The sequence below is a fragment of the Schistocerca cancellata genome, chromosome 1 (genome assembly GCF_023864275.1).
Source record: "Schistocerca cancellata isolate TAMUIC-IGC-003103 chromosome 1, iqSchCanc2.1, whole genome shotgun sequence".
NCBI lineage: Eukaryota > Metazoa > Arthropoda > Insecta > Orthoptera > Acrididae > Schistocerca > Schistocerca cancellata.
Genome location: NC_064626.1, coordinates 1,100,613,470 through 1,100,632,629, shown reverse-complemented (window position 1 = coordinate 1,100,632,629; position 19,160 = coordinate 1,100,613,470). Strand labels below are relative to the sequence as shown.

General features: G+C 43.9%; 1 protein-coding gene across 1 annotated transcript; it reads right to left on the bottom strand.

Annotated features, from left to right (window-relative positions):
- Positions 1 to 1,495: 1,495 nt before the first annotated feature.
- Positions 1,496 to 18,636, bottom strand: LOC126130781 (mucin-2-like). Its single transcript, XM_049915170.1, has 3 exons — positions 18,595 to 18,636; positions 7,177 to 7,263; positions 1,496 to 2,464 (listed from the first exon to the last, which is right to left on the bottom strand). The coding sequence occupies exons 1-3, from the start codon at positions 18,634 to 18,636 to the stop codon at positions 1,496 to 1,498; spliced, it is 1,098 nt and encodes a 365-aa protein (XP_049771127.1).
- Positions 18,637 to 19,160: the final 524 nt, after the last annotated feature.

Here is a 19,160-nt window from a genome sequence, read left to right as displayed (position 1 = left end):
CCACGGGTCGTAACACATCTGAAATGTAACGTCCACTGTTCAAAGTGCCGTCAATGCGGACAAGAGAGGTGACCGAGACGTATAATCAATGGCACCCCATACCATCACGCTGGGTGATACGCAAGTAAGGCGATGACGAATACACGCTTCCAATGTGCGTTCACCACGATGTCGGCAAACACGGATGCGACCATCATGATGCTGTAAACAGAACCTTGATTAATCCGAATAAATGACGTTTTGCCATTCGTGCACCCAGGTTCGTCGTTGACTACACCATCGCAGGCGCTACTGTCTGTGATGCAGCGTCAAGGGTAACCGCAGCCATGGTCTCCGCGCTGATGATCAATGCTGCTGCAAACGTCTTCGATCTGTTCGTGCAGATGGTTGATGTCTTGCAAACATCCCCATCTGTTGACTCAGGGATCGAGACGTGGGTGCACGATCCGTTACAGCTATACGGATAAGATACCTGTCATCTCGACTGATAGTGATACGAGACCGTTGGGATCCAGCACGGCGTTTCGTATTACCGTCCTGAACCCACTGATTCCATATCCTGCTAACAGTCATTGGATCTCGACCAACGCGAGCAGCAATGTCGCGATACGATAAACTGCAATCGCGATAGGCTCCAATCCGTCCTTTATCAAAGTCGGAAACGTGATGGTACTCATTTCTCCTCCTGAGACGAGGCATCATAACAACGTTTCACCAGGCAACGCCGATAAACTGCTGTTTGTGTATGAGAAATCGGTTGGAAACTTTCCTCATGTCAGCGCGTTGTAGGTGTCGCCACCGGTGCCATCCTTGTGTGAGTGCTCTGAAAAGCTACTTATTTGCATACCACAGCATCTTCTTCCTGTCGGTTAAAATTCGCGCCTGTAGCACGTCATCTTCGTGGTGCAGCAATTCTAATGGCCAGTAGTTTATCACATTCCGGTAGCTACCACTAGCCCCTGAAACCAATAATAGTATCTGTGGCAATTTTACAGTACAGAACGTCTTTATACCGGTACGTTGTGCGGGATATAATGAGAATGTCAACTTCCTAGTAAAGGTGTCTCATTTGTGATCTGTACAGACGATATTTCCAATACATGAGTTTAAACCGGCTGGTTATCTTAGGTGTAATTTTACATGTACAATCGAGTAACATACTTCCACGATAGAAATGACGTGGCAGACTCTTGTCATGCGCTTCTTAAGTACAACTGAGTGAAACTAAGGTATTGATTTCTGCAGTGCGACGTTGCTCTCACTTTGTGTCACTGTGCTTCTGTAGTGTCTAATCGTTTGATTTCGGAGTTTGGTCATTTCTGAAGGCTGGCGCAGTACTATGCCACATGTGTACATGGGATGATACATGATATTATAGCTGACATCAAAGATTCAGCAACACATTTTGCAATACAAGCCATAAAATTCAACATTAATAACCAAGATGCTTTCATAAACTTTATTAATTTTGAGTGCCAACCAGAAACTGATAACATTACATTTTATTTCCAAAAGCGGGAAATGGTGGAGGGCCTTGAAGATATACCAGCTGATCAGATGGGCTTTTCTTTTTGGAAATCTTGTGGAACGCCTGCTTTGGGGGAGGGCCAGTGAGAAGCACACCCTGTAGGGCTGATGGTGCAATATCAGCTACCTGGAGCAATGAAGGTAATTCAGTGGTGTTGACACCATCTTGGAAGATGGTGGGATTCAGTAGTTGATCATTGCCAGCTGTTTTGAAGTTGCCCGAGGTGGTGGGGGGCCGTGACTCGGAAGGAATAGTATTGTCAGTGCCCAAGGCGGTGGACAGCTTCAGATCATTAGTGGACGTGCAGTAGCCACCATCCAAGATGGGGGGACATGGTGGCTTAACATCGGTAGACGCTTCGCGGCTGCCGAAGGTGGTGGGGGGCAGCGACTCAGCGGTATTAGTGTCGCCACTGCCAGCGTTGTTGGGAGGCAGCAACTCACTAGTGGATGTGGCACCGTGAACATCCAGGATGGTGGGATGCGGTGGTTCATCGTTGGCAGCCATGTTGCCACTGCCCAGTGTCGTGGGGGGCTGCAGTTCAGCAGTAATAATGACGTCACTGTGCAAGACAGTGGGGGTCAGCAGTTCATTAGTGGATGTGGTGTCCCTGCCTTCGAATACAGTGTGGTGAGACAGTTCATCGTCGGCAGTGTTGTCTCCATTGTAAAAGGAGGTGGGGGGCTGCAACTCAGCAGCATTACTATCTCCACTAGGCGAGCTGGTGGGGGCCAGTGAGTCATAAGCAACATTAACGTCGCCATTGCCCAGGTTGGTGGTGGGCAGCAGCTCATCAGTAGTTGTGGTCTCGCCGCCTGAGGTGTTGGGAGGCGGCGGTGGCGTCGGTGAAGGCGGTTGTGGCAGCGTCGGTGGCAGCGGCTGTTGCTCGGCAGTGGCAGTGTAGCCACTGCACATGGTGTCGGAGACATCATAAGCCTGGAATCAGAAGGATATTCTGCATTAGGATTGACTTTCTTGTATGCAGTACTGGTTCAGATTACGGGCTTGTAATATCTGTTTTTGTATGTTCACTGAAAAGAGAAAAGCGCAACACGAAAACATAATTATTGCTGATTAATGAAAATGGATAATGCATTTGTCTAAGTAAAATATTATCTGATAGATATTACAAGATCACAGGTTAATGGAAGAGTGAACAGGGCACCAGAAATTTTAATAATACATGCAAAGGTGTGAGCATTGTGTTATATAGATGCCACATATCAGTTTGTGGAATGGAGATCGATGCCTGTGTCACCTGGTCAGTCAATTCAGTTAATACAGGGACCGTTACAGATAGCTGTAGATCACACGGGAGTTGTCGATGGATAATGCCCCATACGATCGATTGGAGACTGATCTGGTGTTTGGGCAGGCCGAGATATTATGTCGAAATCCTGAACATCATTTTGGGTTACAACAGCGGTATGTGGGCGAGAATTAACCATCTATGAGACAAAGCCTTGAATGTTGTACATAAATACCAGCACAAAACGTCAGATCAACAGACTGATGTACAAATTTGCGGTCAGGGTGAGTGGGATAACCATGACAGCGCTCCAACTGTGATATGAAATTGCACCTCAGACGGTAGCTCTAGGTGTTGCTCTAATGGATCAAGCACACAGACAGACTGCTTGCAGGACCTCAACTGGCTCTTCCTTCCAACCAACTCACGACCAACACTAGTATGGAGGTAGAACCAGCTTTCGTCATGAAACACTACAGTATTCCACCGTGCCATACGATGAGCTTTCCCCTAACTCCACTGAAGTCGTATATAAATGTGTTTAAGGGTCAGTGGAATGCAAGTTACAGGTTGTCTGGCTCGGCGATATCCTTAAAGTAAACGATATTGTTGCTTATATTGTTGCTGCTGAGTCAGTACTACATGTGACACATATACGCCGCACACGATGGTCTTCCCAATCAGTCGTGTCACTTGCCCATTCGGGGCCTGGTCTTCTTGCGATCGTACGTTTTCGTGACCATCTCTGCCAGCAATCAAGTACAGTAGCTACATTCTTTCCAAATATCTCTGCAATATTGCAGAAGGAACATCCACCTTCTCGTAGCTCTATCACACGGTCCTATTCTAACTAAGTGAGGTGTTGACAACGACGTTCTTTACTGTCATCTATTAACCATGTCTCGTCTCAAAAATAATTAACTTTTACGACCGTTAGAGACTGTATTTAAAGGAAACGTGATTGAAAACTCATAGTGCTGCTACTAACGCCACTGTCAGGCGACGCGTGAGAAATTTAAAAAGTCATCTTATTCCAGATGTAGAAAGACTGCTACCAACTTTCGTTTATGTCATCTAACTCCTCGTTAATGCTGTCAGTGTATTCTGGTGAAGCTACGTTAATCAGGTCGTAAGGGGTGCTCACCAATTTACTATTTTAAGGTGTACGTGAAATTATACATTTGAATTTGTGTAGTTAAAATGGGTTACTTCAAAACGAGGTAACCACAGTCGAAATGATACACAGGAAAATACTGCAGCCAATGAGGGCCACTAGTCTTTTCTGTCGATTAACATGGTTGCAACTTTTTGCGCCACTCCAGAAGATGAATCAGTAACGTTTTAGGGTTGCATAGGATAACTTCCGGCAAAAGAACTAAACGTTATTCTGAAAACGACTTTGTCAAAGAGGGCACAGGAACGGACTGACGTTCAGGGCACACTCTTGCCCTTGCGGCGGAAAGCTGCCCATAAAGGTGGAACATAAGCAATGATCAACTGCTTGAGGGTGCAGAAGGCAATGGAAACCGCTGCATTATAGACGCATTATGTGTATCCACAGGATCTGTGGACTGTGAATTGAAAAAGTGTCATGATGCTATCCCCACTGGAAAAAGACACCGGAGACTGAGAAGATGGAGGTGACCGTGAGAAAAAGATTAAGTCACGAACGAAAGGATAATGTTCTGAGAGCCGGATGTGATTATGCCCGAAGTCTGAACATGGTAGAGAAGCTATAAATTCTGAAACTATAAATGCAAAGCCCTAATCTAGATATAGTGGGGGGTCAATGAAATAAATCGAAGGAGCACAACAATTTATAGTCAGTTGAATATAGGATAATATCAACAGCAGCAGTGATTGGTATGATAGCAGTAGGATTCGTTGTGAATAGGAACGTTGGACAGAAAGTGTATTGCCGTGAACAGTTCAGTGATAGGGTTGTTCTCATTAGAATAGACAGCAAATAAATACCGAAAATAATAGTAGATGTACACATGCCGACGTCGAAAGCTGACAATAAAGAGATGAAGTATATGAATATAGTGAACGGGTATTTCAATAAGTAATAGGGGATGAAACACTGTTAGTAATGGGGGGCTGGAATGCGGTTGTAGGGGAACGAGTAGAAGAAAGGGTTACTGGAGAGTATGGGCTTGGTGTTAGGAATGAGAGAGAAGACAGACTCAGTGAGTTCTACCAGTAAATATCAGCTACTAACATCATTCTCCAAATTCAATATTTAACGTCGGTTATTGACTGCCATCGGTGCGCAGACGTGAGTGTTGAAATAGAAATTAGCATCGAAGCTTCGCCATCATCGTGCATCCCTCATCTGAACATTTTCTTATGATATGAGTTGACTTTGTGAAGAATTGTGCCATCTGTGCCGATACAGTAAGGCGATTCGCTGAATGCAGCGACAGCTTTTTTTGCGGCATGAAAGATTTTAATAACGTGTGTCACTACGATTAGTCTGTGTTGTAAAGGATCACCATCCTAAATGGGGAAAGTTTATTTTATTCATACTCATTTCCTTCGACATGTACGCACGTTGCTGTAACTACGACTGTAGGTTGTAGATTCCTCTCGCGAGGTCCTATTGGGTGTAGTGCCTGTTTACGTCGTCAACGACAGTGTGCCCGACGGTAATGAGTGTGAGAGTGTGAGACCAACTGTAGTTTTTTTTTTTTTTTTTTTTTTTTTTTGTGTCATCAGTCTACTGACTGGTTTGATGCGGCCCGCCACGAATTCCTTTCCTGTGCTAACCTCTTCATCTCAGAGTAGCACTTGCAACCTACGTCCTCAATTATTTGCTTGACGTATTCCAATCTCTGTCGTCCTCTACAGTTTTTGCCCTCTACCGCTCCCTCTAGTACCATGGAAGTCATTCCCTCATGTCTTAGCAGATGTCCTATCATCCTGTCCCTTCTCCTTATCCGTGTTTTCCACATATTCCTTTCCTCTCCGATTCTGCGTAGAACCCCCTCATTCCTTACCTTAACTGTAGTTATCAGCCCTAAATGTGGGTATGGTAGCAGCTAGTCACGAAAAGTGAGCAAATGCTCAGCGTCCGGTAAGCGAGATCCTAGCAGTAGCTGGTCTGCACCCTCTATAGCTGGCGCATTGTCCTTTCTACATCTGTACAAGGACAGGTCCCATTACTTCTGTTGGTTATGTCAGTCGTTCATTTATCCTTTAAGCAGTCGTACTCGGCATATGCTGACGCCAGGCAGAACACGTAGGCATTTGAGAAAGTCACTGACTCCTCTATGAAGGAGAATCAACTGTCAGAAACAAAAGTGGAAGTTCGTATTAATTATTTACTGCCAATATACTGCAGTGTAAGCGTAGTATGAATGGTGTGACTGAGGTGACTCCTTCGAAAAATCGTAGGCTTGTTTTACTGCTTTCTAGCGTTTATCCCGCGCCAGCAGCGTCGTCTTCTTGGTACATCTGACTCCATTCGGGTCTGTGAGGTGCTTCTGTGTAGGTGGAATTGATGAATTCCGTATCTTTCTTGATACGGTCCAGCCATCGTGTCTTGGATCTGCCACGAGGTCGTCGGCCATTTGTGCCCAGGTGCATAGCTATTCTTGCCTCCGAGTCTGCTTTAATTCGCATGACGTGTCCGTATCGTCTTAACCTGCTTTCCCGTAGTTTGTCTGAGATGGGTGCAAGTCCAAGCCGTCGACTGAAAACCCCAGGTCTTCATCAAACATAATAAGGCTGATGCTTTTCTTCTGCTATTCGCATGATATTTATTCGCATGCCTTCTAAATAATTATCAAAGGCATTTAGCTCCAACAACCGGAGATAATCTCGTATAATAATAGAGAATAAAAGTGTGTAGCATCCGTAGACTTACTCCGTAATCAGGTCATTGCAAAGGGTAAACTATCTCGAAATGCACTTTTACACATCGAGTTTCGCTTAGTGTCCGACTAATGTGCGGCTGGTCCTGGCGGAGGTTCGAGTCCTTCCTCGCGCATGGGTGTGTGTGTTTGTGGTTAAGATAATTTAGGTTAAGTAGTGTGTACGCCTAGGGACTGATGACCTTCACAGTTAAGTCCCATAAGATTTCACACACATTTGAAAATTTTTTACCACAAATGAAAGGCAGCCCTACCATATTGCCGACCTACCTTCACCTACAGCATCAAAAATTCTCATCTACTGGGTAGTCAATCTTGCAAACACATTTGGCGTGTTGCCTGTCCGAGGGTGCAAAACGAAAGTTGATATTGGCAATAGCCACATCGATGGGCACACGCAAATCGTCATTTAAAGATGTATATCAAGTTTTCGGTTCAAACAACTAAGTATGACACAGGGAGAGGTATCCTGCCGAGAGTAAGTTTTGTATGCTATTGGTGTGACGTAGAGCGCCACTACTCACCTGCGCCTTCTGGTTCTTCTTCAGCTTCTTCCGCTCGTCGCGGTCAGCGGCACGCCGGCGGATGCAAGGGCACAAACGGCGTAACATCTGCGTCAGAGAAGACCCGTGTCAAGTACTATACGCTATAACATTCCTACAGTAAACCGTGCCCATTACCTCAACTCAACCATATTAAACGTTCCGTCACATGCGGTTTACTGGTTTTTGCGTCATGATTGTCCCGAAATTGAATGAGCGTAGTGAGGTGTTCAAAAGACACGATTGAGGACTTTGTGGCCGCATATTCATGACGAGGCACGGGGCGTGTCCACCGTGCCCGAATACGTTCTGGGTGAATGTCTGGCTTATATTCCAAAGTCGTGAATCAGCTCGCCAACCATGATCTGCAATTGTCGACGGCGTATACAACACCTTGAATTTCTGATGATTTATTTTTGACGAGGACAACGAGTGATCGGAAGCTACCGAAATAAAGACTACCATACTTATATGTTTCACTGAAAATGACAACTGAGATACCTCGTTAGTTCACGTAATTCCCAAGAATACAGGTAGCGCAGCATTGACTGATACCCTGTTTCTTTATTTCTGGAAGTATTCCATATAAGTGTCGAACATTGACAGAGTACTAGCAGTATCGGAATTAGCATGATAGGCTTGAAGAATTTAGTTAAAAATTTAAATTAGTACTAATTACAACACATCGTTAAAATAGGAGTATAGTAGATCCTACATAAAGGTTCTAGAAGTGCTGAAGGAATATTATCTATTTCTTGTTCAATCTTTAGTTACGATTTTTCAGTAGCTTGGTTACCCTCTGACACTGTTAATCAACCCTCTGTGTCTTCCAAAACGACTCCCATTTCTTCTTATATCACTTCTGTAAACAGGTCCTTCCCAGTTGGACACATTCAACAAACGCTCTCCACTTATCGAGCTCTCTCCTGGGTTCAACGGTGGAATTCCGTATGTGCTCTAAATGTTGAGGCCATTTCTCTTGCCTCTGAATTATGTACACGCTGAACCCGACATTCTGAAGACCATTTCCTTTCCGATATCTTCGCATTGTTCCCGCACCTGATTGCTTTAGATTACTTGAGTTCCTATTCATATCATTGATAAGTCAATTACATAGCTATGGTTTTTTCTGAAGATTTTTGTACCTCTTTCAGTTACTTCATGTTTGGGTTCACAGCTTCAAAGTAGCTTCTAAATGATGAAACCTTTTTAAACCACCGTAGGCAGTCAGTTTTATTATGCAAAGTGCATTTAATGAACCACGTATATGTTTCACATTACTAACCAGTTTCAGCCCTTGGCCGTTTTCAAATGTGTAGCGTTCGTTATGTTGGTGTGTGTGTCACATTTCAAAATGTGGTGGGTGAGTGTGGGAGGGACAGTCCACTCTCACACTCTCGCTCACATTCCGCTACAGAGTGAAGTATTTGGTCTGAGAAGTGTAGTAAAATAATTTATATAGCAATGTCGATAAAATACACTACAACTACAACTTAGCACCGATGTAAATGAAATTACGTGTGTGTAATTACTTTACATCATAGTTAAGTAACGGAAATGTTAAAGATTCAGTTTTATACACTTTACAGTAGTCTCCCATTAACTGACATACTACTCTCGAACTAACAAGATTCGAAGCTCTATGTTGCGAACTTTCCACGGAGCTCCATTATAGGCCTGCTGCCTCTATTATCACACAGTTTCATATCTCAACCCTCAGATTCTAAAATAATAACTATCAGCATCATCAGGCAATGGCACGAAAAGTAGTTGATAATTAAGGTAGTCTTCAATGGAAAAAATGTACATAAGTTCCAGAATGGGTCACAACGTTAACGTTTAATTCCTCAGAATGATGCTACCCAATAGCATAGTTGCCTCCAGCCACTGATTATTGCTTATGTCTTCGTTAGTCACCACTGTTTAGCAGTCAGTGGTGTGAGAAAGGACACACCACTGCTGAAATTTTTAAGCGTGACACACACATCACCAATGAGATTTATGTTGGATAATGACAAAGAGCTGAAACTGGTAGGTAATGTGTATTATAAACATGTTGGAATAAAGGAAATTCACACGATAAAACAGTCACGCTACAGTGGTTGTAAATAATTTCCTCTTTTTTTCGTTCCTGAAAATTGTCTCTTATGTTAACCATTGTTCCTTCCCACTTACCTCGCTTCCACTTATGTTTGTTCTGTCTACCTCCCTTTATCGTCCTTTTAAGAGATGTCCACTCCTCTTAAAGTGAACAGCCTACTGTGGTACTCACTATCGTAGCATCTACAGCCTCAGATAACATCTTCCCCTACCTCAGAATTCGAGTATCTCGCTTCAAACTTTTGCTTATTCTTCATCATTGCTAAATTGTGATCTGATTCTAAATGCTTCTGTGTATGTCTTAAACCCCAGTATCTGACTTCGAAATATCTGTGTCAGTAAGTTGTAATCTACGTGCTATCTTCTTATACATTCGAGCCTGTTCCAAGTAGATCTCTTTCTGTTGTGATTCTGTAATTGTGCACAGCATTTACCAACATAAATTTATTTCACATCTCATGGCGTCTTTATCCTCTCTATTTCTAACACTGACACCATATTCTCCCATTACTTTTTTTTTAAATCTTATGGAACTTAACTGCTAGGGCCATCAGTCCCTAAGCTTACACACTACCTAACCTAAATTATCCTGAGGACAAACACACACACACACACACACCCATGTCCGAGGGAGGACTCGAACCTCCGCCGGGATCAGCCGCACAGTCCATGACTGCAGCGCCTGAGACCGCTCGGCTAATCCCGCGTGGCCTCCCATAACTCTGTTGTTCCTTTCTGCACCACCGTGTTCCAATCCCCATGGTTATTAGCCTTAGATCCTGCTTTCAATGTCGTCATACTCTGTATCCATCTCTTCAACTTCTGCTCGTCACTCAACATGTATACCTGAGCTACATTCGTTGGTGATGGTTCCCTGCAGATTCTGTTGAGATTATCCATGTCACTGAACAGTTCATAGTACTTCAACTTTGTGTCCTACCTTCCTACTCGAAATGAGTTCCACCCTCGTTACATCATTTTCTGGTACTGTTAATACTATTCTTCATTAGTCAGAACAGAAATCCTGGAGTTCTTTAAATTTCACTTCATCTACACAACTATATCTACATTGAGCCTTTACAGTTACGTTTTTCAGATCTTTTAGTTTCATATCCGAAGTCGTAGAATATAACGGCATTGTGGTAAGTTCAATCATTTTCTCATGGTCACCTGCTCTTGGAAAGGCCCATTCCTGCATATGCAAATGATAGGCTAGATCTGACTCTTTTGCCAATGGAGAGACATTGAAGACACTCTCTCAGTTAGAGGCCACATTTCATGTGTACACATGTTATGTGTTGTTAATACTAGGTTTTGCATTGCATTTCACTCATTCATACCGTTGACCACTAATGATTATTCCTCATTACTGATAGTTCCCACATCAAGATTCAGAGGTTGCATAAAACCTCTGCCCACATCCCCAGTATATTTGACAATCCTGTTGAAAAGTACTCGGTGCCAATGCTGATGATCTATAGATAAAATGTATGCATTAGCTGGGGTCTAGCCCGGCACCCAGAGCTTTTTGATCCTTAGTGCTAGATGCTACCGCTTTTTTTCTCCCTGAAAATCAGTTATTTAAGGCAATCAATTAAAAATAAAACAACAAAGGCCATTTCAATAAAAACAAAATGTTTAAATCAGAAAAACGTATATGAAGGAATATGGCGTTAATTTTAACGTGCCCTCACCTTTTTTCCTCCGTCGCTTGTATATCTTGAAACATTTAAATCCAAACAAGAGTGGTCACAAAAGGGGAGGGGTGGAATTGCGACTCATCCAACTCCTTGTCGATGAAAAACAAGATACAGCATATGGGGAAAAAAGCTCTGGATGACGTGGCATCCTGAGCCACGTCCAATGGGCTGTGGCCATATATTGATAAAAGGCAATCGGATCTGCGTGATATCCATTCACCATCACGTAGTGGACATAATGTCCAACAAGCCACATGATGTCACTGTTCTTCGACCGGGGAAAGAAGGTTGAATCGGGATACACGAGAATCTCCCCCTAGATAGCCGCCTCCGACGTCCTGAGGAGAAAAGCTAGTCGACGAAGCCGAAGGAGATCAACCGATGATACAGTGTAGTGCTACGATCCGTCACACTGAGGCCAATAGGAAAAAGTCGCACGTTGGTAGGTACAATACCATGAACAACTTGGTACCACAAGGACAACACTTCCATCGGGAAAATCCGGAGGCTAACGTTAGACCAAACAATCTTCCAATTCGTTTCTGGCGACAGGGCTTCCGCGGAGGGAGTGCTATGAGGAATTGGCGAGCGGCAAAACAGCATTTTTAGGGAGAGATTCGCCTGGGAAAGGATATTTACTCCTAAATAACTGACTTCAAGAAAAAATTCCTTAACGTGCCTTAGTTTATAACTAATCCTACTAATATCTACTGGAGGTGTTAAACTCGCCAATCGGATACAGTCATGAAAGCGAGCTGTAAGTGACTGGGGAACGCGTAGACATGTTAAAACGGTGCGACGGATGAATAAGGCAGAAGCCTTACCTCGAATGTCAGGGTGGCCCAAACCTCCCAGGCGATGGGGGCGCGCCATGACCCCATAACGCAAGCGAAATATAGAGTTGGACCAGATAAACCTGCCAGTTAAACTTTACAACTTGCGGTACATCATTGCAGGAAGTGGAAAGATTTGTGCAGTAAAATGAACCTTACCTAACACATTCGTTTCCATGGCCCGGACCTTATGAAGGAGTGAGAGAGAGCGACGCTCGTGTTCAATGATTAGTCCCTGAATCTTATCCGTGACAGACTTCCAGTTTTCGTAGCCATCTTTAGCGGACAACTGTCAATTATAACACCTAACGATGGATAGCGGGTGACCTTAAAAGCCCATTGAATTTCAAGAGCGTCAAATCCTCGCAAACCGAGTAAGTGACATTTCTGGTCATTAACCCGCGCTCCAGTAAGACGACAAAAAGCATCCGAAACTTCCTTCAGCCGTGGTATATCATCAGGGGTACGGAGAAGAACCATAACGTCATCAGCATATGCGCGAATGGTAAATCTTTCCCCCAACAGTGACCAGCCACCCACATGAGCAGTTATAGATCGCATAAGGATTCCAGAAACAGACCGTAGAGTGACACAGATAGTGGACTCCCTTGAAGGACGCCCTGACACACCGCGATGGGGGAAGTAAGACGGCCATTTACGTCAATGGACGCCCGAATACCAGTAATTAGTGAGCTAAACAACCGTCACGCAGCATCGTTAAAACCGACAGTCGTCGATACTCGCACGAGAAAACCATGATTAACGCGGTCGAACGCATGGTAAAAATCAATGAAAATCAAAGCGCATGGCACGGGAATGGTGGAAGCAATTGAAATTAGATCATGACATTCAGCAACGGGATTCAGGAGGGTACGACCCGGAAGACAACTAACATGGCTCGCGATGATGGTAGCCAACAACACCGATAGTCTGCTATTTACCATTTGCGCCACTATCTTACAATCATAGTTGAAGAGGGTTATCGGGCGGACCTGGTCCATACGCAAACGTCCCGACTTCTTGGGGATCAGGCCAATTTTAGCAACCTTAAATCTGGGCGGGTTAAGGCCTCCGTGGAATACTTCATTCACCATAGAAGTTATCGTATCTCCTATCAGGGGCCAAACTCGAATATACAATTCTCTGGGAAGGCCATCGAAATCAGGCGATTTGTGGTAGGGAGTACGAGCTACAATATCAAATATGTCATCGCGATTGAATACAGAGATAAACTCTTCCAGGAGAGCTGGCGTTACAACACTAAGAAGGATGGAGGTAAAATCAACAGACGCTAGACGGTCTGAATGCACTTCAGTGTAAAGGTCAGAAAAGTAATGGTAAAGTTCACGCATGATAGTAGATTGGGATGACCACTCACGCCCATCCAGAGAACGAATGGTAGTAAGACACGTCCTTTGAGATCGTTTGTGAAGCCGAAGAAGATGATAGAGAGAGGCCAACTCATCCTGTACGATTGTAGGAGGCTGGGATCGCAAGCGGACACCATCCATGTGCCTACGTTTGAGATGTAGAAGTTTTGCCTTCACACGGTGGACGTCTAAGAATCTCAAGGGGTATCATGAGCGTTATCGTAAAGATGGCAAAGGACAGCATAGTAAAATTCCCTGGTTCGCCTTATTTCAGCCGCTTTTTCAGCGCTAAAACGCTTGAGTGTATTTCGAGTCCGAGGTTTAGCAAAGGTAAACCACCATTCTAGAACTGAGGGATAACGCGCCTGGGACTGGAATGTCAGCCGCCGTATGTCTGCGACGATGCCTCCCAGAGAGGGGTTCGTGAGATGTAGTGTTTAGCTTCCATAAAGGGCGCAAAAGATGGACCCGCTGTGGGACGTGGTTAAAAGTAACTGAAACAGCAGAGTGATCAGTGAAACTGGCAGGAATTACATCAATCGATAGAACCTGACTACATATAGGGGCAGATAAATAAAAGCGGTCCAGTCGGCTACTTGAAGTAGCTGTAAAAAACGTAAACAGCACCAGTGTAGGATATCTGCTGCCCAAGCATCTTGGAGATGCAAAGACGTCACCGTATCATTAAGTTCACGACAATATGTATAATTGGGGTCTGATCTACACGACGTAAGACGCAGTTAAAATCGCACCCCCCCCACCCCCAACAAAACCTTTCGTGGATTCCGTCGAAATAAATAAACAAATTCTTCCTTATAAAACAGCGCGCGGTCGGATGAACGACCGGATCCAGACGGAGCGTAAAGAAAGAGAAACTACAGCCTGTACCGCGACCATCATCTAGCATTTCGAAGTCCGTCAGCGGGATTCCATCTCGATAAAGCAAAGCCATACCGGTAGAATTTTCAGGCGCGACATTGAAAAACATAGAGTATCCAGGAAGACAAAACACATCAAACAACACCTCTTGTAAACACACGATATTAGCTTGGGAATCGTAAATAAACTGGCGTAATGCAGCAAGCCGTAATCGGGAACATATCGTATTAATACTGAGGGTGAGAAATGTATATGCCTGCATCCGTTATCACATGTAAGGTCAATGAAATAACACTAAGGAAAAAGCAGTCATCACGCCCTTCTCTCCTCAACGTCCGGAGGTGGTGGAAAGAACGTATCATTCTAATCCTCCTTACCGGGAGCCGAGGAGTCCTCGTTTTCCTTTCTACGACGCGCCGCTGCACGTGCAGGTTCAAAACGCTGTTTCACACCACTCCGTGAAAACATTCACTCTTGATGTGGAAGGGTTGGGGGCACGTCAAGCTCCGATTTAATAGAGGAGCCATCTCCACTGCACTCATCGGAAATCGGAGAGCATAACTCAGAACGACTTACAGTAACATCAGGTACAGGAGAGACTGGTAATGCAGCTCCGGTGTCGGATTGCATCACGTCATCATCAGGATGAGAACCCGTAGAATCCCGGTGCCCCACCGTCTCAGCGTGGAATGGCTCTGAGCACTATGGGACTTAACATCTATGGTCATCAGTCCCCTATAACTTAGAACTACTTAAACCTAACTAACCTAAGGACAGCACACAACACCCAGCCATCACGAGGCAGAGAAAATCCCTGACCCCGCCGGGAATCGAACCCGGGAACCCGGGCGTGGGAAGCGAGAACGCTACCGCACGACCACGAGATGCGGGCTCAGCGTGGAGGAGGGGTGGTATTTCACTGGAACACTGTAAAGACTGAGCAGCAGGCAACGTCTCTGCGGGAACATTGCCTGTTTATCCTGTTTTTGAGTCTACACACAAATCACGGTCGCCAGCCGTTTATAAATACTATGAGGTGAAAAATGCCATGCCCTTCTAATATCGTGAGGCCCGGCATAGTGCAGAAAATCGATGTGGCATGTCCTCAACAAGTCTTCGGAAGTCCCATGCAGAAATATTCAACCTTGGGTGCCTCTATAGCTGTCCAGAACTGCGAAAGTGTTGCCGGTATAGGATTCTATTCACGAACTGACTTCTCGACTACGTCCCATAAAAGTTCGATTCATGTCGGGCGATGTGGGTGACCAAATTATTCACTCGAAGTGTCCAGAATGTTCTTCATACTAACTGTGAACAAATGTGACGACGATTCTATCGTTGTTTGTCCATTTGAAACTCATGAATCGTGAAAATGGTCTCCAGGTGTTCGAACATAATCATTTCCAGCCAATGATCTGTTCAGTTGGACCAGAGGTCCCAGTCCATTAGATGTGAACACAGCCCACGCCATTGTGGAGTCGTCTCGTATGAAAAACAGCCCACAGTTGCACTAATTATTTTGATCCTAAACTTTGACCATGGTTTCTCCTATAATAATATAGCCTTCTTCAGAAGTCCTAAGGTGATCAAAATAACATCTAGACCAGTAATATAATCTACACATAAACTTATAAATTACGTATCTGATAACAAATTACTTACATGAGCTGTCTTTGCCCAGCGACTTCGTCAAGATCAATAAAATAAAATAACTTCAACAGATAAAAACCTATTTCGATCGTAAGTAAAACTGCATGTAGCACCCTATGTCCTCCGCCACTACATTTGTTATACTAGGCGCACGGTCGTCAAATGCGCTACGTCCTGCGCGCCATAGGTGGCGCTCGCCACATCGAGCTGCATCGGACCGTTTATCAGGAAAACAGCTAATATCTACGACAAAGTTTTAATAACAAGCCTACAACGGCAACTGAAGGACCATATACTTATTAATACGACTGTCCAACAGTTAAAATGCTGTTGCATACAATCATTAAAGTGGTCAAACATTAACATTTTGGAGTCACCACAGATTCAACAGTGCCTTGCAGGTGCCTTGGGACCATGCTTCATAGCGTCTGCGCCACACTCGAAACCTAGCATCAGCTATCAGACTAGGCTGATACAATAGCTCCATATTTAACAATTATATACAACCGTTCGCTCACAGAAAGATCCGTACCTAAAGACTGGAAAATTGCTCAAGACACATCAATACCCAAAAACGGAAATAGTAGTAGTCCGCTAATTTACAGGTCCATATCACTAACGTCGATTTGCAGTTGGGTTTGGGAACATATGTTGTCTTCGAATATTGTGAATCACCTCGAAGGAAACGATTTATTGACACATAGTCACCACGGTTTCAGAAAATATCGTTCTTGTGGAACACAACTAGCTGTTTATACTCATGAAGTGCTATCGACAGGGGATGTAAAACTGATTCCATATTTTTAGGTTTCGAGAAGGCTTCCGACACCGTTTTTCACCAGCGTCTTGTAACCAAACTGCGTGCCTATGGAATATTGCCTCAGTTGTGCGACTTGATTCATGATTTCCTGTCATAAAGGTCACAGTTCGTAGTAATAGACGGAAAGTCATCGAGTAAAACAGAAGTAATATCCGGCGAGAAGTGTTATAGGCCCTCTATTGTTCCTGATCTATATTAACGACATAGGAGACAATCTGAGTAGCACTCTTTGAGTTTTTGCAGTTGATGCTGTCATTTACTGTCTTGTAAAGTCATCGGATGACCGAAACTAATTGCAAAATTATTTAGATAAGATGTCCGTACGGTGCGAAAACTTGCAATTGAGAATGAATAAAGAAAAGTGTGAAGTTCTTCGCTTGACTACTAATAGCAATCCGCTAAATTTCGACTACGCGATGAGTCACACAAATCTGAAGGCCGTAAATTTAACTAAATACTTAGGGATTACAATTAAAAATAACCTAAATTGGAACGATCATATAAATAGTGTTGTGGGTGGAGAAAACTAAAGACTGCGGTTCATTGACAGACACTTAGAAGGTGCAACAGATCTACTAAAGAGACAGCTTACACCACGCTAGTGCGCCCTATTCTGCAGTATTGCTGTGCGGTGTGGGATCCGCTTCAGATGGGACTGGCGGATGAGATCGATAAAGTACAAAGAAGGGCAGCTCGTTTTTAACTATCGCGAAGTTGGGGAGATAGTGCCACAGACATTATACGTAAATTGGAGTGGCAATCATTAAAACAAAGGCGTTTGTCGTTGCGACGGGATCTTCTCATGAACTTTCTATCACCAGTTTTTTCTTACGATCGCGAAAACCATTTGTTGCCACCCGGCTAGATAGGTAGAAATGATCACGATAAAATAAGAGAAATCAGGGCCCGCACAAAAAAAATTAAGTGCTCATTTTTCCCGCGCGCTGTTCGAGAGTGGAACGGTAGTGAGACAGCTTGAAGGTGGTTCATTGAACCCTTTGCCATGCACTTTATTGTGACCAGCAGAGTAATCATACTGATGTAGGTGTAGCCCTTATCTGCCGAAATTCGGACTCATCCGACCACGTCACTGTTTCTCAGTAGTCTAGCGTCTAATCGATATGGTCACGAGCATAGGAGAGCCGATGTAGACGGCGCCTGTTTGCAGAGGCATTCGCGACGGTCGTCTACTGCCGTCGCCTATTAACGACACATTTCGCAGTACCAACCTAACGGATATTTCGTCGTACGTACCAAGTCGATGTTTACGGTTATTTCACGCATTGTTGCTTGGCTGTTAGCACTGACAACTCTGCACAGACTATGCCGCTCTCTTTCGTTTCGTGAAGATCGTTGGGCAGTGCGTTGCCCGCGATGAGAGGTAATTTCCTGAAATTTGGTATTTCGGCACACTATTGATACTGGAGAATCCGGAATATTAATTTCCCCAACGATTTCCGAAATCGAATGCCCCATGTGTCTAGTTCTATCCACAATTGCGCGTTCTAAGTCTATTGATTCCAGTTATGCGCAAACAGTTACATCGGAAATCTTTCCACATGAATCATGTGAGTACAAATGAGAGCTGTGTGAATGCTACCTGTTCGTTCCGAAGCGTACGACAGCACATTGCATTCCCTCTATACTAATACAGATGTAAAAGAAATTATATCTCTACAAATTCTTCCGTCATTAGTAAATAACAGAAAATTTTGTGGATCCGTATTTATCTGCATTTCAGCTGCCTCCCCTTAATGCATATTCACCTCTCCGACTGCCAAGAATCTGTATCTTCCGAAATTCCCATAGTGCGCCACAGTAGGCCTATACAAAAGACTGCGTCTGTTATCGCACACTTTTTATATCTCAGCCTTCATATTGTGAATAATCGCTGACAGTTCAAGTGGACAATGAAATTAAAGGCAGTTGATACTTACAACGGACGCTAAGAGTCTTCACTGGATCAAGCAACTGTCAGAAAGTTCCTTACGGCTCTTTACTCGACTGTTGAATTCCTCAGACTGATGCTACGCAACGGTTCACGTTACCTCCAGCCATTTACTATTGTTGAAGTCTTTGCTCGTCGCCATTGTTAACAATGAGCAATGAGCTTCTATGTCGCCAGACACGAACTGTTTACTTCAGCAGTGGTGCATGCGATCGCGATGATAATGGCATTAGATTTGGGAGCATTTTCCTTCGACAGCAAACTCAGTGGTTTCACATACACTCAGGCTCACTGTGTATCACATATTTCTTTTATTTACGATCACCATCCCATCTTGTTTGGCAACTCGGCTTACTACTTCACATGCTGAAACATATATTTTCAAAATTCATTTAACGAAATTAAACAAATTTGACAGACCATCACGTGCCGCAAATTTGTTGTAACATCTTCAAAATAATGTTGAATGTATTTTGCGTGTCTTTGTGTTGGTACTGAGAGCAGAGACATAGTCTTTGCTACTACCAGTAGCTTTTCAAGTGTCAAAGAAAAATCGCGCTAATACCTATTGAGAGACTTTATGGTGAGATATAAATTGCTTATGCTCTACACTAATGTTAAAATAGTAGACAGAAGAAGGCTTGAAAAAATGAGAAATATTCGAGA